Below are 17,130 nucleotides of genomic sequence, written 5' to 3' on the forward strand. Positions count from 1 at the left end.
GTAAAAGCTCTTAATTATTTCATGGCCGGTTTCAGATGGTTTATATTGAGATAAACCTGATGAAATAACCTATGTAAGTGAGAAAGACTAGCCACCTTCTATGAAAAAATGTTAGTTTGTTTTTCTACTACACTTACTAGAATCCTGAGAAAAACGGGCTATATATATACACATTCATATATATACTTTATAGACACATCGAAAACTTTGGTGGATGAAGGTGTTAGTTGTATGTTATGAGTTCACCCTAATCTTTAAAAATTCAAGATTCGTTCACTTATCTAAGAGAAGAATTATTCATCATCACTATGTACTGGTTCAAAATATGTTTACTAGTACTTAAGCAACTAATCTCGCTGTTGCTCTTCTCATGTTTTAACTTCAATGCTCTCATTTTTACTGAAGTATTATTTCACATTAGTGGGAGAATGTGGTTAATGCTCAAAATGTAACCATTTTATAATGAAATTTAATTCTACTAAAAATAGAATTAAATTATGCATTAGAAATGATGTTTTTGTCCTCATTGTTTAGCCTATAAATAGTAGTCAATTTCATTCATTTGAGAATATCCCTAAGTATAGACATGAGACCCGAACCCAACGGTTCTGACCCAACTAGTCGTTGGGTCGATTCTTTTAAAAATAATTCGTGTTTGGGTCGAGTTTAGGGTGAAAAATATCTGACATGACCCAATCTATATTTAGGGATAATTACATTTAGGGATAATTACAATAATACCCCTCTATTTATTATTTTTTAATTAAATTCCTATTTTATTGTATAAAATTAATATTTTTTATTATTTCGGGTCGGATCTAGTTGGCCGAAACCAAGCCCAAACTCGACCCATGCCTATCCCTATCCCTAAGAAAATGTTTGCTTTGAAACACTCTTTGGTAGTTTTCCTTGAGTGTTGTTTTGAATTGAGAGAAGAGTAGTACCATCCAAGTCCACTCCATCTTTCGGGTGTACGAAATTTGTAGAGTCGTACTAACCTCGGGAGACGACACGGTTAATCGATTCTATGTTTATATAATTTATTTTATATTTTTTCAGCCAGTATTAATGCCTCGTTTTGCAACATACTATTTTCCAACACTCTAAACATGCTTTCTTTCTTGTTCGATGGTCCTTTTAAGCATTATCGCTTATGTTAATGTATGTATGAGGCTCATTTTGTAGCAGGCTTATGTAATTAGCATAATATTTTAGTTTTTGTTATATGATCCTCTATAAAAATATAAAGCTTCTTTTACTGAGATTAATTGTTTCTCTATGCTTGAACTGAGCTTTGCAATTTTAACTGTGAATTGGTTCTTCTTCATGGTATCATTATTTGATGAACAAAACGTTTGAGTAATTATCTATGATATAGTTCATATGCTTTTCATAACTTACTAACTATACGTTTTCCCTCAATTGTTTTAGACATATCCCCTTACGTGCTTTGTTGAGGCAAAATCAGTTATCAATATACATATACCTTGCAATTTTGAAATACTATGATTTGGCAATTTCTATCAAAGGAAAATCGTGATATGCAAGAGTATACTACAATTCAAAATATAATCAAGATTTGAAATATTAGATTGATTAAAAATGACCATCTTAATTATTACAGAAGCATTATATTACTCGATAAGTACATGAATATCATTCTTTGGAACGCCGGGATTGGTGGTCATTGGGCAGTCTTCGAGGAACTCTTCCGGGTAGCAACACCATCATCAAGGATAGTGATAAAATCAGAGTTCCACCAAGCATATATTTTTAGAATTCGGCAATAATCAATTGTTCCATTTATTGGTTGTTTCTTTCTTGTTCATACTTTACATGAAAAATAGAAAATGGTGAAAGACTAGTATGAATATCCTCCAAGGAGCTTTGTTTACATAATTCGACCATTTCTGGACTAGATGAAAGTTCCATTTACAAGGATTTCGTGCTGGAAAGACTGTCAGGTTTTTGACCCTTTGGTTGAAAATTAGATGGCTTGACACCGGTGTACCAATCAATTCGATGCCGAGAAGATGAGTTGTTACCTATCATGCTGCAGTAAATATACTATAATGGCTGGGCAATAAAAGGCTACATCAGCATCATCCCGGACATTTTGTGCATGATGTGAAGAGACGGGTGCAGAAACAGACTTGTGATGGGGATGACCCTTTCAAGCACAGAAAGCACACTGAAACATAACATTAGGAAGAAAAAAAATTGAAATTAGAGGTATGTGGGGAAAAGGTGTTTTACACATATCGTACGATGATCCATTTGAGAGATGGTTATTTCATACCCTGATAGAAAACAAGCCATCAGTTATAAATAATTGATTCTAAACCCTGCTGCTCCTCTTGATCTGTCGAATGAAGATGACGAGAGTTCAGTGACAATAAGATATGTCGGGCTAGGATTCTTATCTTTGCAATAAAGGATAGAACATAGAAAAAATGCGTCTTCATGACATGTTACAAAGATAATGACTGTCAATTCGAGTAATTTTTTCACCACCAAATGCCATCATTTTGCAATTAGGCCAAGTAAACATCGACAGGGAAATGACCTCACTGCTATTTATATCTCTCAACTGCTAGACTAAGAAAAGACTTCCTTATATCCAAGATTACGAGGCAAAGTTGGACTTTCTAAAATTCATATTGCTAAGATAGAATGAATCGCCTGAACCAAACCCCAGAACATGCACAAAAGTGAACTGTAGGCTGTCAAAGGGTGGGTTTATGGCTTTATGCAAGGTAGAGATTCAACAAACGTTTCGTAAAAATTCGTAAAAAGCATAAGCCACGCGATGCTTTTATCAGAATGAAGGAATTCTCTTCATGCTTTAATCAAGATTTGTGCAAAAGCCATTACCAGTAATGATTAGAACTATTCCTTCCCCTAGCAGATTTGGGGGGGGGGGGAAACCATTCCCCTAACCTTAATTATTAACTTCCATGTGTACAATTAATTAAAAAAAGAATGCTCTTGGGGTTAGTATGCCCATGAAATCAGAGACAACAAGTGACATCAGTATAGAAGTTACCAATCAGGCAATCACCTGATTTCACTATTGTTACATATTGTGGTACAAGGAAAAAGTCAGTTCTTTTCGGTCCACTAAGAGCAACTATAGTAGTCCCTTTAATTTCTTATAGTGCATCCATAATTTCAAATGTTTCATGGTGACAATAGCTTAAATCTGAGACTCTATAAACCATTCCGCTTATAACAAAAATAGAAGCATCATTGTTACAGTAACTCAACGTGTGAATATTCAATGAGAAGGATTAAAGTTGCATTCGTGCACACAAACCTACAAAAAAGGCCTTTGTTCACTAACCTCAGAATATGCAAACTGGGTTGTCATATCGAGTTTGCATACAGGGCAGAATGTTCCCCACTTAGTCAGCCATGACTCTACACAACTTGAATGAAAATCTGCATGAAAATTTCATGTTGATTAACTGATGAAGATGATATCTACACAATAATGCTAGAGTAAGAAAACAGGAACTCAAATGTAGATGATAGGAGAAACAAGCTTTGAATATGGTGATCATATATCTGCAAACAACAATATCATCTCTCTTTTCCAACAAATGCTGATGACTCAATAACTATGGAATCAAATTACTATCTGACTAAATTGATTGAGAAAGGGCAAGAATAAATTAATAACAAGAGCTTTATACAGCCAATGGTCCATTAAACAAATTCATAAAGCTAAATCTTTCCTATATCTTGAATTTGTGAAATTTTTATAATTCACAATAAAGGAATTAAGCATATACTAAAAGTCATATATCCTAAACTTTCAACATTTTAAACACTTGAACTTCCCAGTCTTGTGAAAATCAAGGTAACACGTAACGGGCAAAGTGACCTTGGCATGTTGGAGGCTAAAACAATCTTTAAGTATCCACAAGTAAACATGAACTGCAAATGTATAACAGGCTAGATAAGATCCATAGGAGCAAAACCAACCATGTTGACAAGGAAGCACTTTAAGAAGTTCCCCATCATTATAATCCTCGAGGCAAATTGCACAAGTTTCTGCAAAAGTACTGGATCGGTCGGAACTGAACACAACACGTGGAAGAGCTTCAACCGTTTTAGTATCCACACTTTTTACTAAATTTCTTCTTCGCCAATTCGACAAGCTTCGGGGTGCAATAAAGGCTATCACCAAAAAAGCTGCTATAACAACAAGTGATAGGAAACAAATAGCAAAGATCTTCCACGCTTTCCCATTCAACTGTGGATAAATACAGCATTCCCCTTTTTCACCTCTGGCATGATCTTTCAAAAATTCACCAGCAGATTTAGAAATAAAAACAGCTAGCAAGTTGATTCCTTTAGGGTTCACCATCACTTCAAACAACAAAATACCTCAATTAATCTAATATTATCAAATAATTTTCTATAGCTCAATGAAATAGGTTAATTCAATTGAATTACTTCTAATTTATCTAAATGTAAAAAAACAAGGAAATAAATCATAAAGAAATTTAACTTACTGTAGACTAAATTGCTACTATATTTATCATCGTAAACAATTGCGGCAGAAAATCCCCCATTTTGAGCGTTTCGGATTTTCTCCTCGAAAGAACAATTGCCTCTAATTATCAAAGCAAACCTTACAGGATCACTTTTGTTGGATCCGAATTCGTTTCGGAGCGGACTGCAAGCATCCAAGGGATCCGCCACTTCAAGAGCACCGCAAACGGCAGTGTTATTCCCAACAGCTAAACAACATAAAAAAGAAAAGCAGTTCACTTTTTTAAAAAAAGAAGTTTTAGTAGGGCATAAAAACAGTTTAAGCTTGAAAGAGTTCATTTGTTAAGTTTTCCTGTACCTTCTTAGTAAACAAACAGGAGAAGGGTGAAGAAAAGTTACCGAATCTGGCAGGAAGGTCCGGCAAGGAAATGGAGAACGGCTTAAAAACAACGGTAGCAGACGCTAATTCGCTGAAGAAAGCAATAAATACTAAGAAAATTCCAAGCAAAGTTTCCCGCATTGCTATACCTTTATTTATTTCTCTGTCTCCTGAACTTGTTCAGGCTTTATCTCGAATTTTTCAGGAACAGTGGAGTAAAAAAAAACTTGTAGAAGGCGCTAGCTTTCGGGGGGAAACCTCCACTTTTATAAAGGCATAATATCAAAATAAAGGCCTAAACTATATTATTTTTTTAAATATATACTTGAACTATTTTTTGACTTATTTAGATTCTAACGTTACAAACGTTATCCATTTAAATACGTTGGCTGTAACAATCGTTAAATTAAAACCGTTATCCATTCATTTTATGAAATGTGAGAATTATTATAATTTATTTTTCAGTTTTCTACTAAATTCAAATATATAAAAATAAAATGACTAAAATATTAAAATTAATATTTTAATATTAACTTTAAAACTATTTTTTAACTTAGAAAGTAAATCTCTAAAAGTTACCACGATACTCCTTCCCTTCTTTGCCTTTATCCTCTCTTATTAAACATGTCTCAAAATTTCCAAAAAAGTTATAGAAATCGTTTATAATGTTAACTCTTGAATGAATAAAAAATAATTTAGGATTCATTTAATAAAAGTATTATAGTTTAGTCGCTTATTTTGGTATTAAACCTTTTATAAATAAGATAAGACGGTGCGTTTCTGTGGAGTTGGTGGCTTGGTGCCAAGGGTTTATACTTTTACGTTTTCTTAGGCTTTTTCACGAACGTTGTTAGCGGTGATTTGTCGATGGAGAAATCGCCATTGCCTGAAGCGTTCCTTAGCTTTCTTGAAGAAAATGGAATCGACCCTTCAATTTACACAGCCTCTGATTCAACCCCTCGTTACCTAAGGTAAGTTTAAAAGGTTATTTGAACAGTAAAATTGAAGCACATCTGCACATGCCTTTGTTTTGGCTGGTTTTATTGTGGTTTTACTCTGTTGTCTCTTTGGGTTGTTTTGAAAGTCATTTATTTGCTTGTTTCTCAAAAAAAAAAAAAAACAAATGGGAAAGGTTGAAACCAGGAAGTGAAGGTGAACTTGAAGAAATTGAAGCTGAAATAAATTGTAAGCTTGAGAAAGTGAATTGGTTACCTGATTTTTATTCTCTTCCACCTGATGTTCTGATTAACAATTCAAAGTCATACCTGGATGGAAAGGTGAGGAATCTAGCGCTTACACCAATTCCTTCTGATATTTTAGCGTAACTTTCCTTGATTGATGGAACATTGACATCTTTTTCTTTTATTCAGGCAGTTTTGATACCATCTGAAATTGTCTTTTGTTTTTTATTTCTTCTTTCTTTACATGTATAAAGTGATTCTGGTTGCTTTATTTATTCCCACTTATCCTAGGGGAACTGTTTTAGAACGTGGTTGTAGCTTATAATTTTAAGTTTCACTCTTTAATGTTTGTTCTGTGTTCCTTTTAGGCATTTTTTTCAGGATTATCAAGCATTTACTCTTTCCTACCTTTCAATATTCATTTTGTATTTTTGGTGTTTCAGATCTATGGAATCGATGCTGCTTCTGGAGCTGCTGTCTCAGTTTTGAAAATATCTCCAGGGGATCATGTTCTTGATCTCTGTGCTGCTCCCGGTAGCTGATCTTTTCTTCGTGTTATATTTATAGTCAGCCAGTCAGGAATATTAGCTCATATTTGCCTCTAGTGTAAAAGGAATGATGGGGTTGGTTTATATTTGTCACCATGTTTGTAGTACTTGGCTGGTTGGTTTGAAGTTTGAACATCACTGAAAAATGTGTGTATTCTTACCGTCCTGTGATTGACAAATATTAAGAAGCTGGGCATTTTATTTCAGGATAGATTTGGTATGAAAGAATAATTTCTAGGATCGAAATCTTAAGTTATTTTGAAGATGCAGCTTTGTAATAAAGTGTTTTGCCTAATTTATTTCACACGTATGTCTTTCAGGTGCTAAACTTTGCATGATGTGTGATCTTCTTGGTGATTCGGGTTCCGTAACCGGTGTTGATGTTGCAAGACATCGTTTAGCAGCTTGTAGAACAATGCTGCAAAAATATTCCTTGGGTGATCGGTGCCGGTTATTTGTTGCTGATGGGACAACATTTTCTCTTGCTCCTGTGAGGGTTGAGTCCGTTTCTAGATCATGTAATAGATCTGTTTTATTTATTTACTTTTTTTATGTATAGTTGAAGCTTTAAAGGTGATTGTGCTAAATTTTTTTTCAAGAGCTCTACATGCATGTCTGCTTTGACATGTTCCTCTGTCTAGTTTTAAACAGGTGAATCTGCATTCGGGGGAAAGGATGAAAGATTTAGGGAGTGGACTTCTAGGAGACCATGGAAAGAAAGGAAAAGAGCAGCTAAAGCAAGGGAAGCCAAGTCTTTACAATTGGTTTCATCGAGTGAAAACCCTGAACTTATCTTTTATGGACGGCATTCAGGAGTAATTGGACTCGGTAAAAATGAACTATACATAACCATGACTGATCTTGAAGTTTCATACTCCGGTTATGACAAGGTGAAATTGCATTTAGTTTAAATCATCTTGGAATTAACTTTTTGGTTTTTTGCTTTCTCTTGCAAACGCAAACTACTAAGTACTTGTTACTTAATTCAGGTGCTTGTGGATGCAGAATGCACTCACGATGGATCGGTTAAACACATCCAGAAGTTTGAACATTGGGGATGGAAAACTCTTCAACGCCGGGTGTTGGATGCAGAAAGAACAGATAGCTTAACTGTACTTCAGGCAATGCTATTTTTCTATCATGATTTTTATTTCCTTTTTTTTTTATTTGGTGTGAGGAAGAGATTTTGTATCTGTTCAATTTAGGCTCCTCAATTTGTATTCTACAAAAATGCTTACGCTCTTGGGAATTGTCTGCTTCATTTTTGTTTCTTCCACTAGTTCATTTACCATTTGTTATTCTTTGAAGTTTCTCTTTTTTTCGATCTATTTTCTTTTTCTTTTCCTAACATCAAATATGTTGGTTTTCCTGCAGTTAAAACTTCTAAGGAATGGTTTTAGATTGCTGAAAGTTGGGGGATTGCTTGTTTACAGCACTTGCAGGTGTGTTACTTGGCAGCTCTTACAGCGTGTAAACATATAAGTGCACACACCAACATAAAAGAAGCACAATAATGTTCTGATTACCACTTTTACCTTTTTCATCAATTAGTTTGACGGTAGCTCAGAATGAAGACATAGTAGAGCAGTTCCTAAAGGAAAATGCTTCCGCAGGTAGTTTAATCTCTCCTATGAGACAAAATGGTGTCTTGAAACTTCATTATTGATGTTTGTTTAAACACATCCTTCTTGTCATCCTTTTCCTCCATTCTTATTTGATGAGAGACATTGCCTTCGGGTTGTGCAGAACTGCAGGAAATAGAGGAAGCGGAAGAGTGGCCCTGTAAGAGTGGGAGGATACCAAAGACCTTGCGATTTGATCCCTTGACATCACAAACCAGTGGACTTTTTGTTGCCAAGTTCTCAAAACTAGCCACTTAATCAACGTTGGTTCTTGGTCACCTTTGCTTTATACATAATGGAATGCAGAGAATTGTCTCTTCATTGTATCTCTGCTGCTGCCGGTACCGGACCCTTCATAAAAAACGGATTGGTTTGTGGTGGGAGACATCATTCATTCACAGATCACATCTTGATCATTACAAAATTTTGTAGTTTTCGTAGTTGGTTATAATTTGGTACAGAAACTTATTTTGAAGTGAGCAAATGCTACTTTTCCTAGCAAGTACTATGTCATCAATGACGTGACGTGGCTCTACTCAGTATCAACAATCCATGTATTCAAATTCAAAACCTTTTTAGGAACACTTCAAACTTGGCCTCAGCATTTCTGGATTAAACAAATGAAAGCGACCCTTCGTGTTTTCAAGGGTTTATTAGCTTTTGCCTCTTCATCCTATCATGTCCCAAACCCATGGATAAGATTATGACCATGGCCTGGGCTCTTGGGTGCGACTGCCACCATTTTTTTATCCTTACAAATTGAGAAAATGATTCGAGTTCCATATTTAATGTTGCTATTCTTGTCACTTTTAACTATGATTATATTTATGTGCGACTGCAGGTAACATTCATATTTGATTTGCCTTTGGCTTCTTGGCCTTTTGATGGTCAACAACATGGCGCCTGCTGCTTGATTGGAACGCCAGGCTGGAGCGGTGGACCAGTTTGCTTTCATACTTATCAACATTTCGGACTGATTTGACTTGCCAAATTTTTTACTAATCTTACCACACAACTTGACTCAATGGCTACCATAGAATAATTATCAGTCTAATTATGGTTAAGCCATGTACTATGCTGAAATTTAAAGTTTAATCCTTCTATATTTTATTCTGAAATTTAAAGTTTAGTGATTTATCTAATTAGTGTTGCACCAACACATCCAGCGTTGAAATCGATAATAAATTTATCACTAAAAATAGAGAGGGAAGAGATTAAATCTCAAATTTTACCATAGAGGGACTAAAACATAATTAGACCAATGGTATCTATCAAGCTGACAGCTTCGATTTTCCGCTCTTCCCATTAACTACTCTGATTCTGTGAACCCAATCATGGGATTTTAAAACCAATGTCTAAACAACCGCCGTATGCTTTACACTCCACATCATAAATTAAAGTCTAAACTAAAACTATAAATAGCAATGGTCAAATGCAAATGTTATTTTTCATAAAGCTCATACACATCAAGATTGCCATTATCTCTTTCCTTCTTTGTCATTCTTTTGCAATATGGGTCCTCTGTTTTCAACTTCAGGAGCCGAGAAATGGCTTGGGTTGGTGGTAGCTATTTGGGTTCAGGCAGTTTGTGGCAACAACTACACCTTTGCCAATTACTCCGCTGCATTGAAATCTCTTATGGATCTTACTCAGTTGCAGCTCAATAATCTCTCAGTCGCTAAAGATGTTGGCAAGGCTTTCGGACTTGTTTCCGGCTTTGCTTCCGATTGTTTGCCAACGTCGGTTTTACTTGTCATCGGATCACTCGAAGGCCTTATAGGATATGGAGCTCAATGGCTTGTTGTTAGCCAGAGAATCCGTCCTCTTCCATACTGGCAGGTAATTAAGCTTCTTGTTATACAGTGTGCTTATATTAACGTACATATCTGCCTGCAAAGCTTTAGCTGAATTCGGGTTTTATGATCGACTGCAGATGTGTATATTCCTTTGTCTGGGTGGCAACAGCACAACATGGATGAATACAGCCGTTCTAGTTACCTGCATGCGGAATTTTCCGAAAAATCGAGGCCCCGTCTCCGGGATCCTTAAAGGCTACCTTGGACTCAGCACTGCAATCTTTACAGATATCTGCACAGCTCTCTTCTCTTCAGACCCTTCGACGTTTCTCTTCATTCTTGCGGTCGCTCCTGCCGTTGTTTGCCTCACTGCTGCCTTCTTCCTCCATGAAGCCCCTCCGGCTTCAAAGGCAAGTGAATTCCAACAAGAAACGCAATATTTCAACATCTTCAATGTCATGGCTATTACATTAGCTGTCTATCTTTTGGCCTTTGATATGACCGGAAGTCATGGTCAGCTTCTATCATTGGTATTTGCAGTAGTACTTGTTATCCTATTAGCTACTCCGTTGGGAGTCCCATTGTATTCTATTCTGTCCAAACCAAGGTCTGATTCTGATATCGAGCAACCAATGAAAGCTCCATTGCTAGCGAACCAATCAAACCAGTCAAAGACGACGACGACCATAACAACTGGTGTTGAGCTGCAGTATCTCGAACGAAAACGGCCAACGATCGGAGAGGACCATACGATCGTCGAGATGATACAAACAATTGATTTCTGGGTATTGTTTGTCTCGTTTCTTTGCGGTGTTGGAACAGGACTGTGCGTGATGAACAACATGGGACAAATGGGGACAGCTCTCGGCTACTCTGATGTATCCATTTTCATATCTCTTACAAGCATCTGGGGTTTCTTTGGACGCATTGCTTCAGGTTTATTATCGGAATACTTCATATGGTAATCAAATTTCTTTTCACTCTCCTTCCTACCTTTTCTTCTGAAAAAAATCAAACCATTCAATCTCTCAACAAAATAACTTGATTTTTTGCAGGAAATTTGGGACGCCAAGGCCTCTATGGAATGCAGCTTCTCAGGTTATATTGACAATGGGATATATGATCATGGCCTTTGCCTTGCCAGGCTCACTATACATCGGCTCGATGCTGGTTGGAATATGCTATGGGGTTCGGTTGACAATAACAGTGCCGGTTGCTTCAGAGTTATTTGGGCTAAAATATTATGGTATTTTATACAACATCCTTATCCTCAATCTTCCTCTGGGATCTTTTCTTTTCTCAGGGCTGCTAGCTGGGTATTTATATGACGCCGAAGCCACTGCCATTTCCGGTGGAGGTAACACCTGTGTTGGGGCTCATTGTTATTGCCTTGTGTTTGTGATTATGGCTGTAACATGCGTTCTTGGATTGGGGCTGGATGTTCTGTTGGGTATCAGAACGAGAAATATTTATGTCAGGATCCATGAAAGCAAACGATCCATTGCTTCATCTGCACCAGATTCTTCACCAAAATGCTGATAGAAAAAAATTCAAAATATTTGTTTATAACATGTGTCTGAAATATAATTCAATATGAGATTGAAGATAATTTTTAAATATAAGAAAAGTTCAACACAAAGCTCCTGTCGAAGAGTCTCAAACCATCTGATAACAAACAGCTTAGTTAAAACTTCAGCAATCTGAGGTGCAGAGGGTACATCATTAACCTGCGATTCTTGAGACATGACTCTTTCATGTACAAAGTGTAAGTCTAAATCAACATGTTTCGATTTATACAGAATTTATAACCATCGTACTGCACTTATAATTAGATTTTTATTTTTAATTAGGGCTTTAAAATTAGTCTAATAATCTAAATTAAGTCCTAGGTGTAATTAGATTTTTATTTTTATCATCCTTTTGACGTTCTTAGTTGTTTGCTCAACATATTTTTTGATATATGATATAATACAAAATATCATAGTACTGGAGGTGGTATCTTCTTCCGAGAAAATAAGTGACCGAAAATGCCTTATAATATACGATTTTAACCATTTTTTTTGGATTTGCGAAAATAACCAACAAATTCGCAACCTGAACTCCAGTTTCGTAAAACAGTTTTCAAATTCGCAAAGCGATTTTCGTTTTCGCAATGCGAATTTCGCAACGCTAATTACCAAAATAGGTAAACACAACTATTCGAAAACGATATTCGCGTTGCAATTTTGGAAAACGCGTTGTGTGTTTACCTATATCGGCAATTAGTGTTGCGAAAACGATATTCGCGTTGCAATTTTGGAGAATCGCGTTGCGAATTTGAAAACCGCGTTGTGTGTTTACCTACATCGGTAATTAGCGTTGCGAAAACGAAATTCGCGTTGCGATTTTGGAGAATCGCGTTGCGAATTTGAACTGAGTTGCGTGTTTACCTATATCGGTAATTAGCGTTGCGAAAACAAAATTCGCATTGTAAATTTGAAAACCGCATTGCGAATTTAAAAATTGAGTTGCGTGTTTACCTATATCGGTAATTAGCGTTGCGAATTTGAAAATCACGTTGCGAATTTGAAAACCGCGTTGCGATTTTGGAGAATCGCGTTACGAATTTGAAAAATGAGTTGCGCGTTTTCCTATATCGGTAATTAGAGTTGTGAAAACGAAATTCGCATTGCTAATTTGAAAACCGCGTTGTGATTTTGGAGAATCGCGTTGCGAATTTGAAAACTGTGTTGCGAAACTGGTGTTCGTATTGCGAATTTGTTGGTTATTTTCGCAAATCCAAAAAAATTGATTAAAATCGTATATTATAAGGTATTTTCGGTCACTGAAGTTATTTTCTCAATCGAGTTATACACATGATGAAAAGTCAAACTCAAGTTTTGGATCACAAAACATAGGATGTAAGGGTGAGTATAACTCGATTTGACTCGAAATGATTTTGAATTGTAATTTTATAAACTCGACTCGATTCGAAAAAATTTTAAATTTAAATCAAGCAAAGTGACAACCCGTTTTACTACATGGATCCACTAGAATCCAAAATGACCATATAAAAAGGAGCAAAACTCGAGCAAAAACAGAGAACAGCAATATGAAAAAGACAATAAATCCAACCGTCGGAAAACGAAACAATTAAACTAGCATTGTCTTTCAAATCAAGCTGATCATCCAGAGATGACTAACTCCCAATTATTATTGACGATTAAGGCAATGTACTCACTCATAATAGTTGTCTGTCAAGCAGGATTCTATAGTAAATCTCAAAATGTATTTGGTACAGAAGATGAATACTAAAATGAATGCTTGAGGTTGTATTTTAAAAAAAAATCACCTTGACACATTAAGGACATCAATTAATAATGTTATCAATTTACATTTACTAGTGGTAAAAGTAGAGGATTAAATTATGTTATATTAATGTAGAAAGATTTAATGTTAGATTTAAATATAATAGAGGGACTAAAACCAGAATTAGACCTACTATTAATTAGAAAAACAAAAAAATAGGATTATGTATTCCTACCATTTCACCATCAAAAAGGGGGAAAATGTAATGCTACAATTTCGAAGCCAACAAATCTGTCGCCACAAGTCAGAAAGTTTAATGGAAACTAACAGTAACAGTGCAAGTTCAAACCCATCAGCTTCTTCATTGAGATGGAAGATCCTTCGACAGGCTGTTCTTTCCCGCGCCAAAAATCCAGGCACCCTTTTTCAACCCACTGATCTCTATTTTTTAAAATTGCAGCGTTTAGCTTTGAGTACTGATCTTAATAATTGTTTAGAAGGCGAGTCTCAATTGGGATTGAAGCTCATTTCCAGAAAAGCAGCAAAAGGATTCAACTTGATACCGTGCCTGCTGCTCCATCATGATCACGAGTCTAGAGATGCCCGATTCTGCTACACTTTGCCCATTCACGGTTGTCCCAAGCTTGTTTTAACTTTAGTTTTCATATACTCCTTTTCTCCCTTTTTCTTCTCGCCATTTCTTCGAACACTTGGTGGAAGGTAAATGAATTTAACACTCTTCCTTTTGTTAATGAATTATCATTGCTGAAACAGTGGATTGTTGTTTTGGAATGATTTTGGTAGCTCAGAAACCAATCTTTTAAACTCTATAAGCTAAAAATTGTTTTCCCCCCTTCTTGATTTGCTTAGTACTTAAACTCAAGCTTCAAAGGAAGTGTTCTAACATTGAACGTGTTCGTTGTATTTGGAACTTGATACAGTCAGAGAATGGATGATAATGCCTACCTCAGTGATTTTGAGATTTGTAATAGACACAACATTGACAATACTGGACTTGTCTGTAAGCTTTTTACCCTTTTTTCTTTTGGAATTCCTTATCAGTTTATCTTTAGTAGTTTAAAATTTTAAACTTTTCCCACTGATATTAGTTGTCAAGGTTATCTTTATTGAGGAAGATTTGTGTCTGGTTCATTGTTTGGTGGATTGATAATGCTAACTTATGGAAACGAAGATATATAACAAATTTCTCTGTATTTATCATCATGGCCATAATTTAATTTCTTGTGGTCACTCTGATTATTTATTATGTATCACATCAGTTGAAAATCTTAAGGAGATAAATGAATGATAGGATGGAAATGCGACACCTCGTTTTCCTCAGATTTCAATGTTTTTTAGAGATCAGCTTGAACATTGCTTTGTAAATGTCTAGGGTGCCAAGCTTTTTCTTTCTTTCCTTCTTATTTGTTTTGTTTCTCATTTTTATGTTCATATACAGGTCAGTGGCCATCTGAAGATGTCCTTGCCTATCATTGCTTATCTCATGCAGACATGTTCAGGTTAGTACGTAGGGCTTGTCTTCTTTTACAAAATCACTTGAGCTTGAGAACCAGGATGGTATCATGATTTGGCTGCTTATGTCGCTGAATTCTTCTTCTAATATTTCAGGTCTAAAAGAGTCATCGAGCTTGGATCAGGTTACGGCTTAGCTGGACTAGCCATTGCTGCAGCCACAGAGGCATTAGAAGTAGTGATTTCAGATGGAAATCCTCAAGTGGTTGATTTTATCCTTTTGACTTCACCATGTATGAAAAAAATGATCTTAGTTTAATGTGCAAAGTAGAAGGAAATGATTTTTACAACAAAGTTTTGGTTTTGCCTATATTTTGTTTTTATTTCACTCTTTAACAACCTTGTGTGAAATGTAGAAGTTTCTAGTATGGAGTGCTTAATGGCTTATGAGCATTGTTTATAGTGTAATCTCTTAGGAAATGAAAAATGTCTTTCTGATGTGTATTTGAAAGTTTCCCATTTAAAGTAGTTTGTCATCCTGAGACAATTAGATATAGACTGTATGAAAGTGAAGTGTGGCTGAGTGGACCTGATATGTTGTCAGGCATACATGCTTTGTTTCAGAAAATGACCGAGGGAAATGTGGTTAAGTGGACCTGATATGTGACCGTTTATTTGGGTTTGAACAGTGCTGCATCCTATTTGTGATTGTTGCATCCTTTACGCTTAAGAAATTGCTACTGAAATGAATCGGCAGTCTGCATAAAAATGGTAATGGTATTGATTAGAAACTTCACTGTTAGCGGCTAGTTGCTTGCTGAGCTAAGTTTTAAAGGCGGCCTTGAATGATTCTTGAGATTTTAAATCTGCTAGCCTATTGGAAAATTGATAACGGCCCCCTAAATTTATCTGTTTTGCTATTGTGTTACACAATTAGCATTTAACAATTTGTAATGATCGTTTTTTATTTCGACATTATTGATTTAAAATCTTTGGTTCTCTTATAATTTTGAATTTGTTTTTTCTTTTTGGATACAGGGAATATAAATGGTTCTTTTGTGTTATATTACTTGTTTTGGAAACAATTGTCCATGTAATTCCTCTTCTTTCATTCTTATTCACTTTTTTGTGTTTTGAGGTTCCTTAACGTAGAGATATTCTGCATAATATTAACACAAACTCCGAAGCATTTGACGGAACAAGAGTGAAGTCCATGCAACTGCACTGGAATCAGAAAGAAGTTTCAAATCTCTTTCACAGTTTTGACGTCGTTGTTGCAAGTGATTGGTAATGCCTGTTATCTTTCATATGTTATGAATAGCATATACAACATGCTCAATCTTTTTGTATTATGCATGAAAATGAAGAAAATCATCAAATATCGATCATTATATGCCTTACCATTGACTGTATTGTAAGTACTTTAGGATTAGCAAATTGTATCTTCTCCTTTCCTATATACAACTTCGAGTTCTGTTCACACTTGGTCCGGTCTCTGCATTGTCTGATCCATAGTTTCTTTCCTAGTCAAGAATTTTATAGTTGATCTGGCTGATCCATAGTGTACTTATCTTCTTTCTTATTCTTAGTTCAACTACTGATTTTCGAAAGCACCTTTTTCAAAGAGTTCCACAAAGATCTTGCTCGAATAACCGAGCTCCTGTTGAAAAAAGCAGGACACTCTGAAGCTATATTTTTCAGCCCAAAAAGAGGCAACTCACTAGATAAGTTTCTGGAGGAAATCGAGGAGAAGGCTTGCTTTCCAGCATAACAGAGATCTACGACGCTGAAATTTGGAAGCGTCATCAACAGTTCATGAACGGAGATGAGTCTTGGCATGGCTACGAAAAAGATCATTGTTATCCGTTATTAATACGAATCACCAGATAAACCGCAGCGGCTGGATTCATCCCCTCGCCTACACATATGCAAGTGTGTATGGCTTGTTCGTTGGAAACTTTCTTTTTGGGTTGACCCATGTGGTGGGTGCATTATAGTTGTTATCGTCTTTAATGTTTGACACTATACATAACTCTTGTTGCACTTAGAACAATCTAAAGAAAAATCCTCTCTTATTCCTACCATTATTAATTAATCCGTTACTCGACTACCCGCCCGGTATGTTTATGAGATTTTAGTGGCCGAGACGAATATAAAAATTAGACCTCCAATAATAAGTATAAAAAAATTAAATTGTAAGAGCAAGAAAAAATAAATAAATGTGTTGGTAAATTATTTTTTTATTACGTTTAATAAACTATCTAATAAATACAGAGTTTTCTCAGATATTTTCGAGGTCCTGAGCGAAATTAAAATATAGATCATTATAAAACAAAGTATATT

At 35.6% G+C, this 17,130-nt stretch overlaps 4 protein-coding genes across 6 annotated transcripts; 3 read left to right on the forward strand and 1 right to left on the reverse strand.

The window, feature by feature from the left end:
• Positions 1 to 1,782: 1,782 nt before the first annotated feature.
• LOC120216271 (receptor homology region, transmembrane domain- and RING domain-containing protein 1-like) lies at positions 1,783 to 5,030 on the reverse strand. 3 transcript variants are annotated; one of them, XM_039213756.1, is made up of 6 exons: positions 4,900 to 5,030; positions 4,521 to 4,748; positions 3,988 to 4,374; positions 3,344 to 3,441; positions 2,300 to 2,362; positions 1,783 to 2,191 (listed from the first exon to the last, which is right to left on the reverse strand). In XM_039213756.1, exons 1-5 carry the CDS (start codon positions 5,018 to 5,020, stop codon positions 2,339 to 2,341), a joined length of 858 nt encoding a protein of 285 aa, XP_039069687.1. In that variant the 5' UTR covers positions 5,021 to 5,030; the 3' UTR covers positions 1,783 to 2,191; positions 2,300 to 2,338. The 3 variants fall into 3 exon arrangements, with proteins under 3 accessions (XP_039069687.1, XP_039069688.1, XP_039069685.1); XM_039213757.1 differs by lacking the exon at positions 2,300 to 2,362; XM_039213754.1 differs by lacking the exons at positions 1,783 to 2,191; positions 2,300 to 2,362 and adding an exon at positions 2,386 to 2,716.
• A 671-nt stretch (positions 5,031 to 5,701) lies between these two features.
• LOC120216272 lies at positions 5,702 to 9,013 on the forward strand. Its single transcript, XM_039213758.1, has 9 exons — positions 5,702 to 5,850; positions 6,012 to 6,156; positions 6,504 to 6,594; positions 6,929 to 7,126; positions 7,260 to 7,498; positions 7,598 to 7,729; positions 7,983 to 8,050; positions 8,160 to 8,221; positions 8,355 to 9,013. The coding sequence occupies exons 1-9, from the start codon at positions 5,747 to 5,749 to the stop codon at positions 8,486 to 8,488; spliced, it is 1,173 nt and encodes a 390-aa protein (XP_039069689.1). The 5' UTR covers positions 5,702 to 5,746; the 3' UTR covers positions 8,489 to 9,013.
• A 662-nt stretch (positions 9,014 to 9,675) lies between these two features.
• Positions 9,676 to 11,580, forward strand: LOC120216273 (protein NUCLEAR FUSION DEFECTIVE 4-like). Its single transcript, XM_039213759.1, has 3 exons — positions 9,676 to 10,069; positions 10,164 to 10,987; positions 11,082 to 11,580. The coding sequence occupies exons 1-3, from the start codon at positions 9,743 to 9,745 to the stop codon at positions 11,563 to 11,565; spliced, it is 1,635 nt and encodes a 544-aa protein (XP_039069690.1). The 5' UTR covers positions 9,676 to 9,742; the 3' UTR covers positions 11,566 to 11,580.
• A 1,887-nt stretch (positions 11,581 to 13,467) lies between these two features.
• LOC120216274 (calmodulin-lysine N-methyltransferase-like) lies at positions 13,468 to 16,856 on the forward strand. The gene is given in 8 exon segments (XM_039213760.1): positions 13,468 to 13,730; positions 13,815 to 13,972; positions 14,260 to 14,335; positions 14,774 to 14,834; positions 14,944 to 15,059; positions 15,942 to 16,074; positions 16,399 to 16,535; positions 16,538 to 16,856. Coding segments are annotated over 8 exon segments (1,014 nt in total). The 5' UTR covers positions 13,468 to 13,537; the 3' UTR covers positions 16,678 to 16,856.
• Positions 16,857 to 17,130: the final 274 nt, after the last annotated feature.

The sequence above is a fragment of the Hibiscus syriacus genome, unplaced genomic scaffold (assembly GCF_006381635.1).
Source record: "Hibiscus syriacus cultivar Baekdansim isolate YM2019G1 unplaced genomic scaffold, ASM638163v2 tig00110159_pilon, whole genome shotgun sequence".
In the NCBI taxonomy this organism is placed as follows: Eukaryota; Viridiplantae; Streptophyta; class Magnoliopsida; order Malvales; family Malvaceae; genus Hibiscus; species Hibiscus syriacus.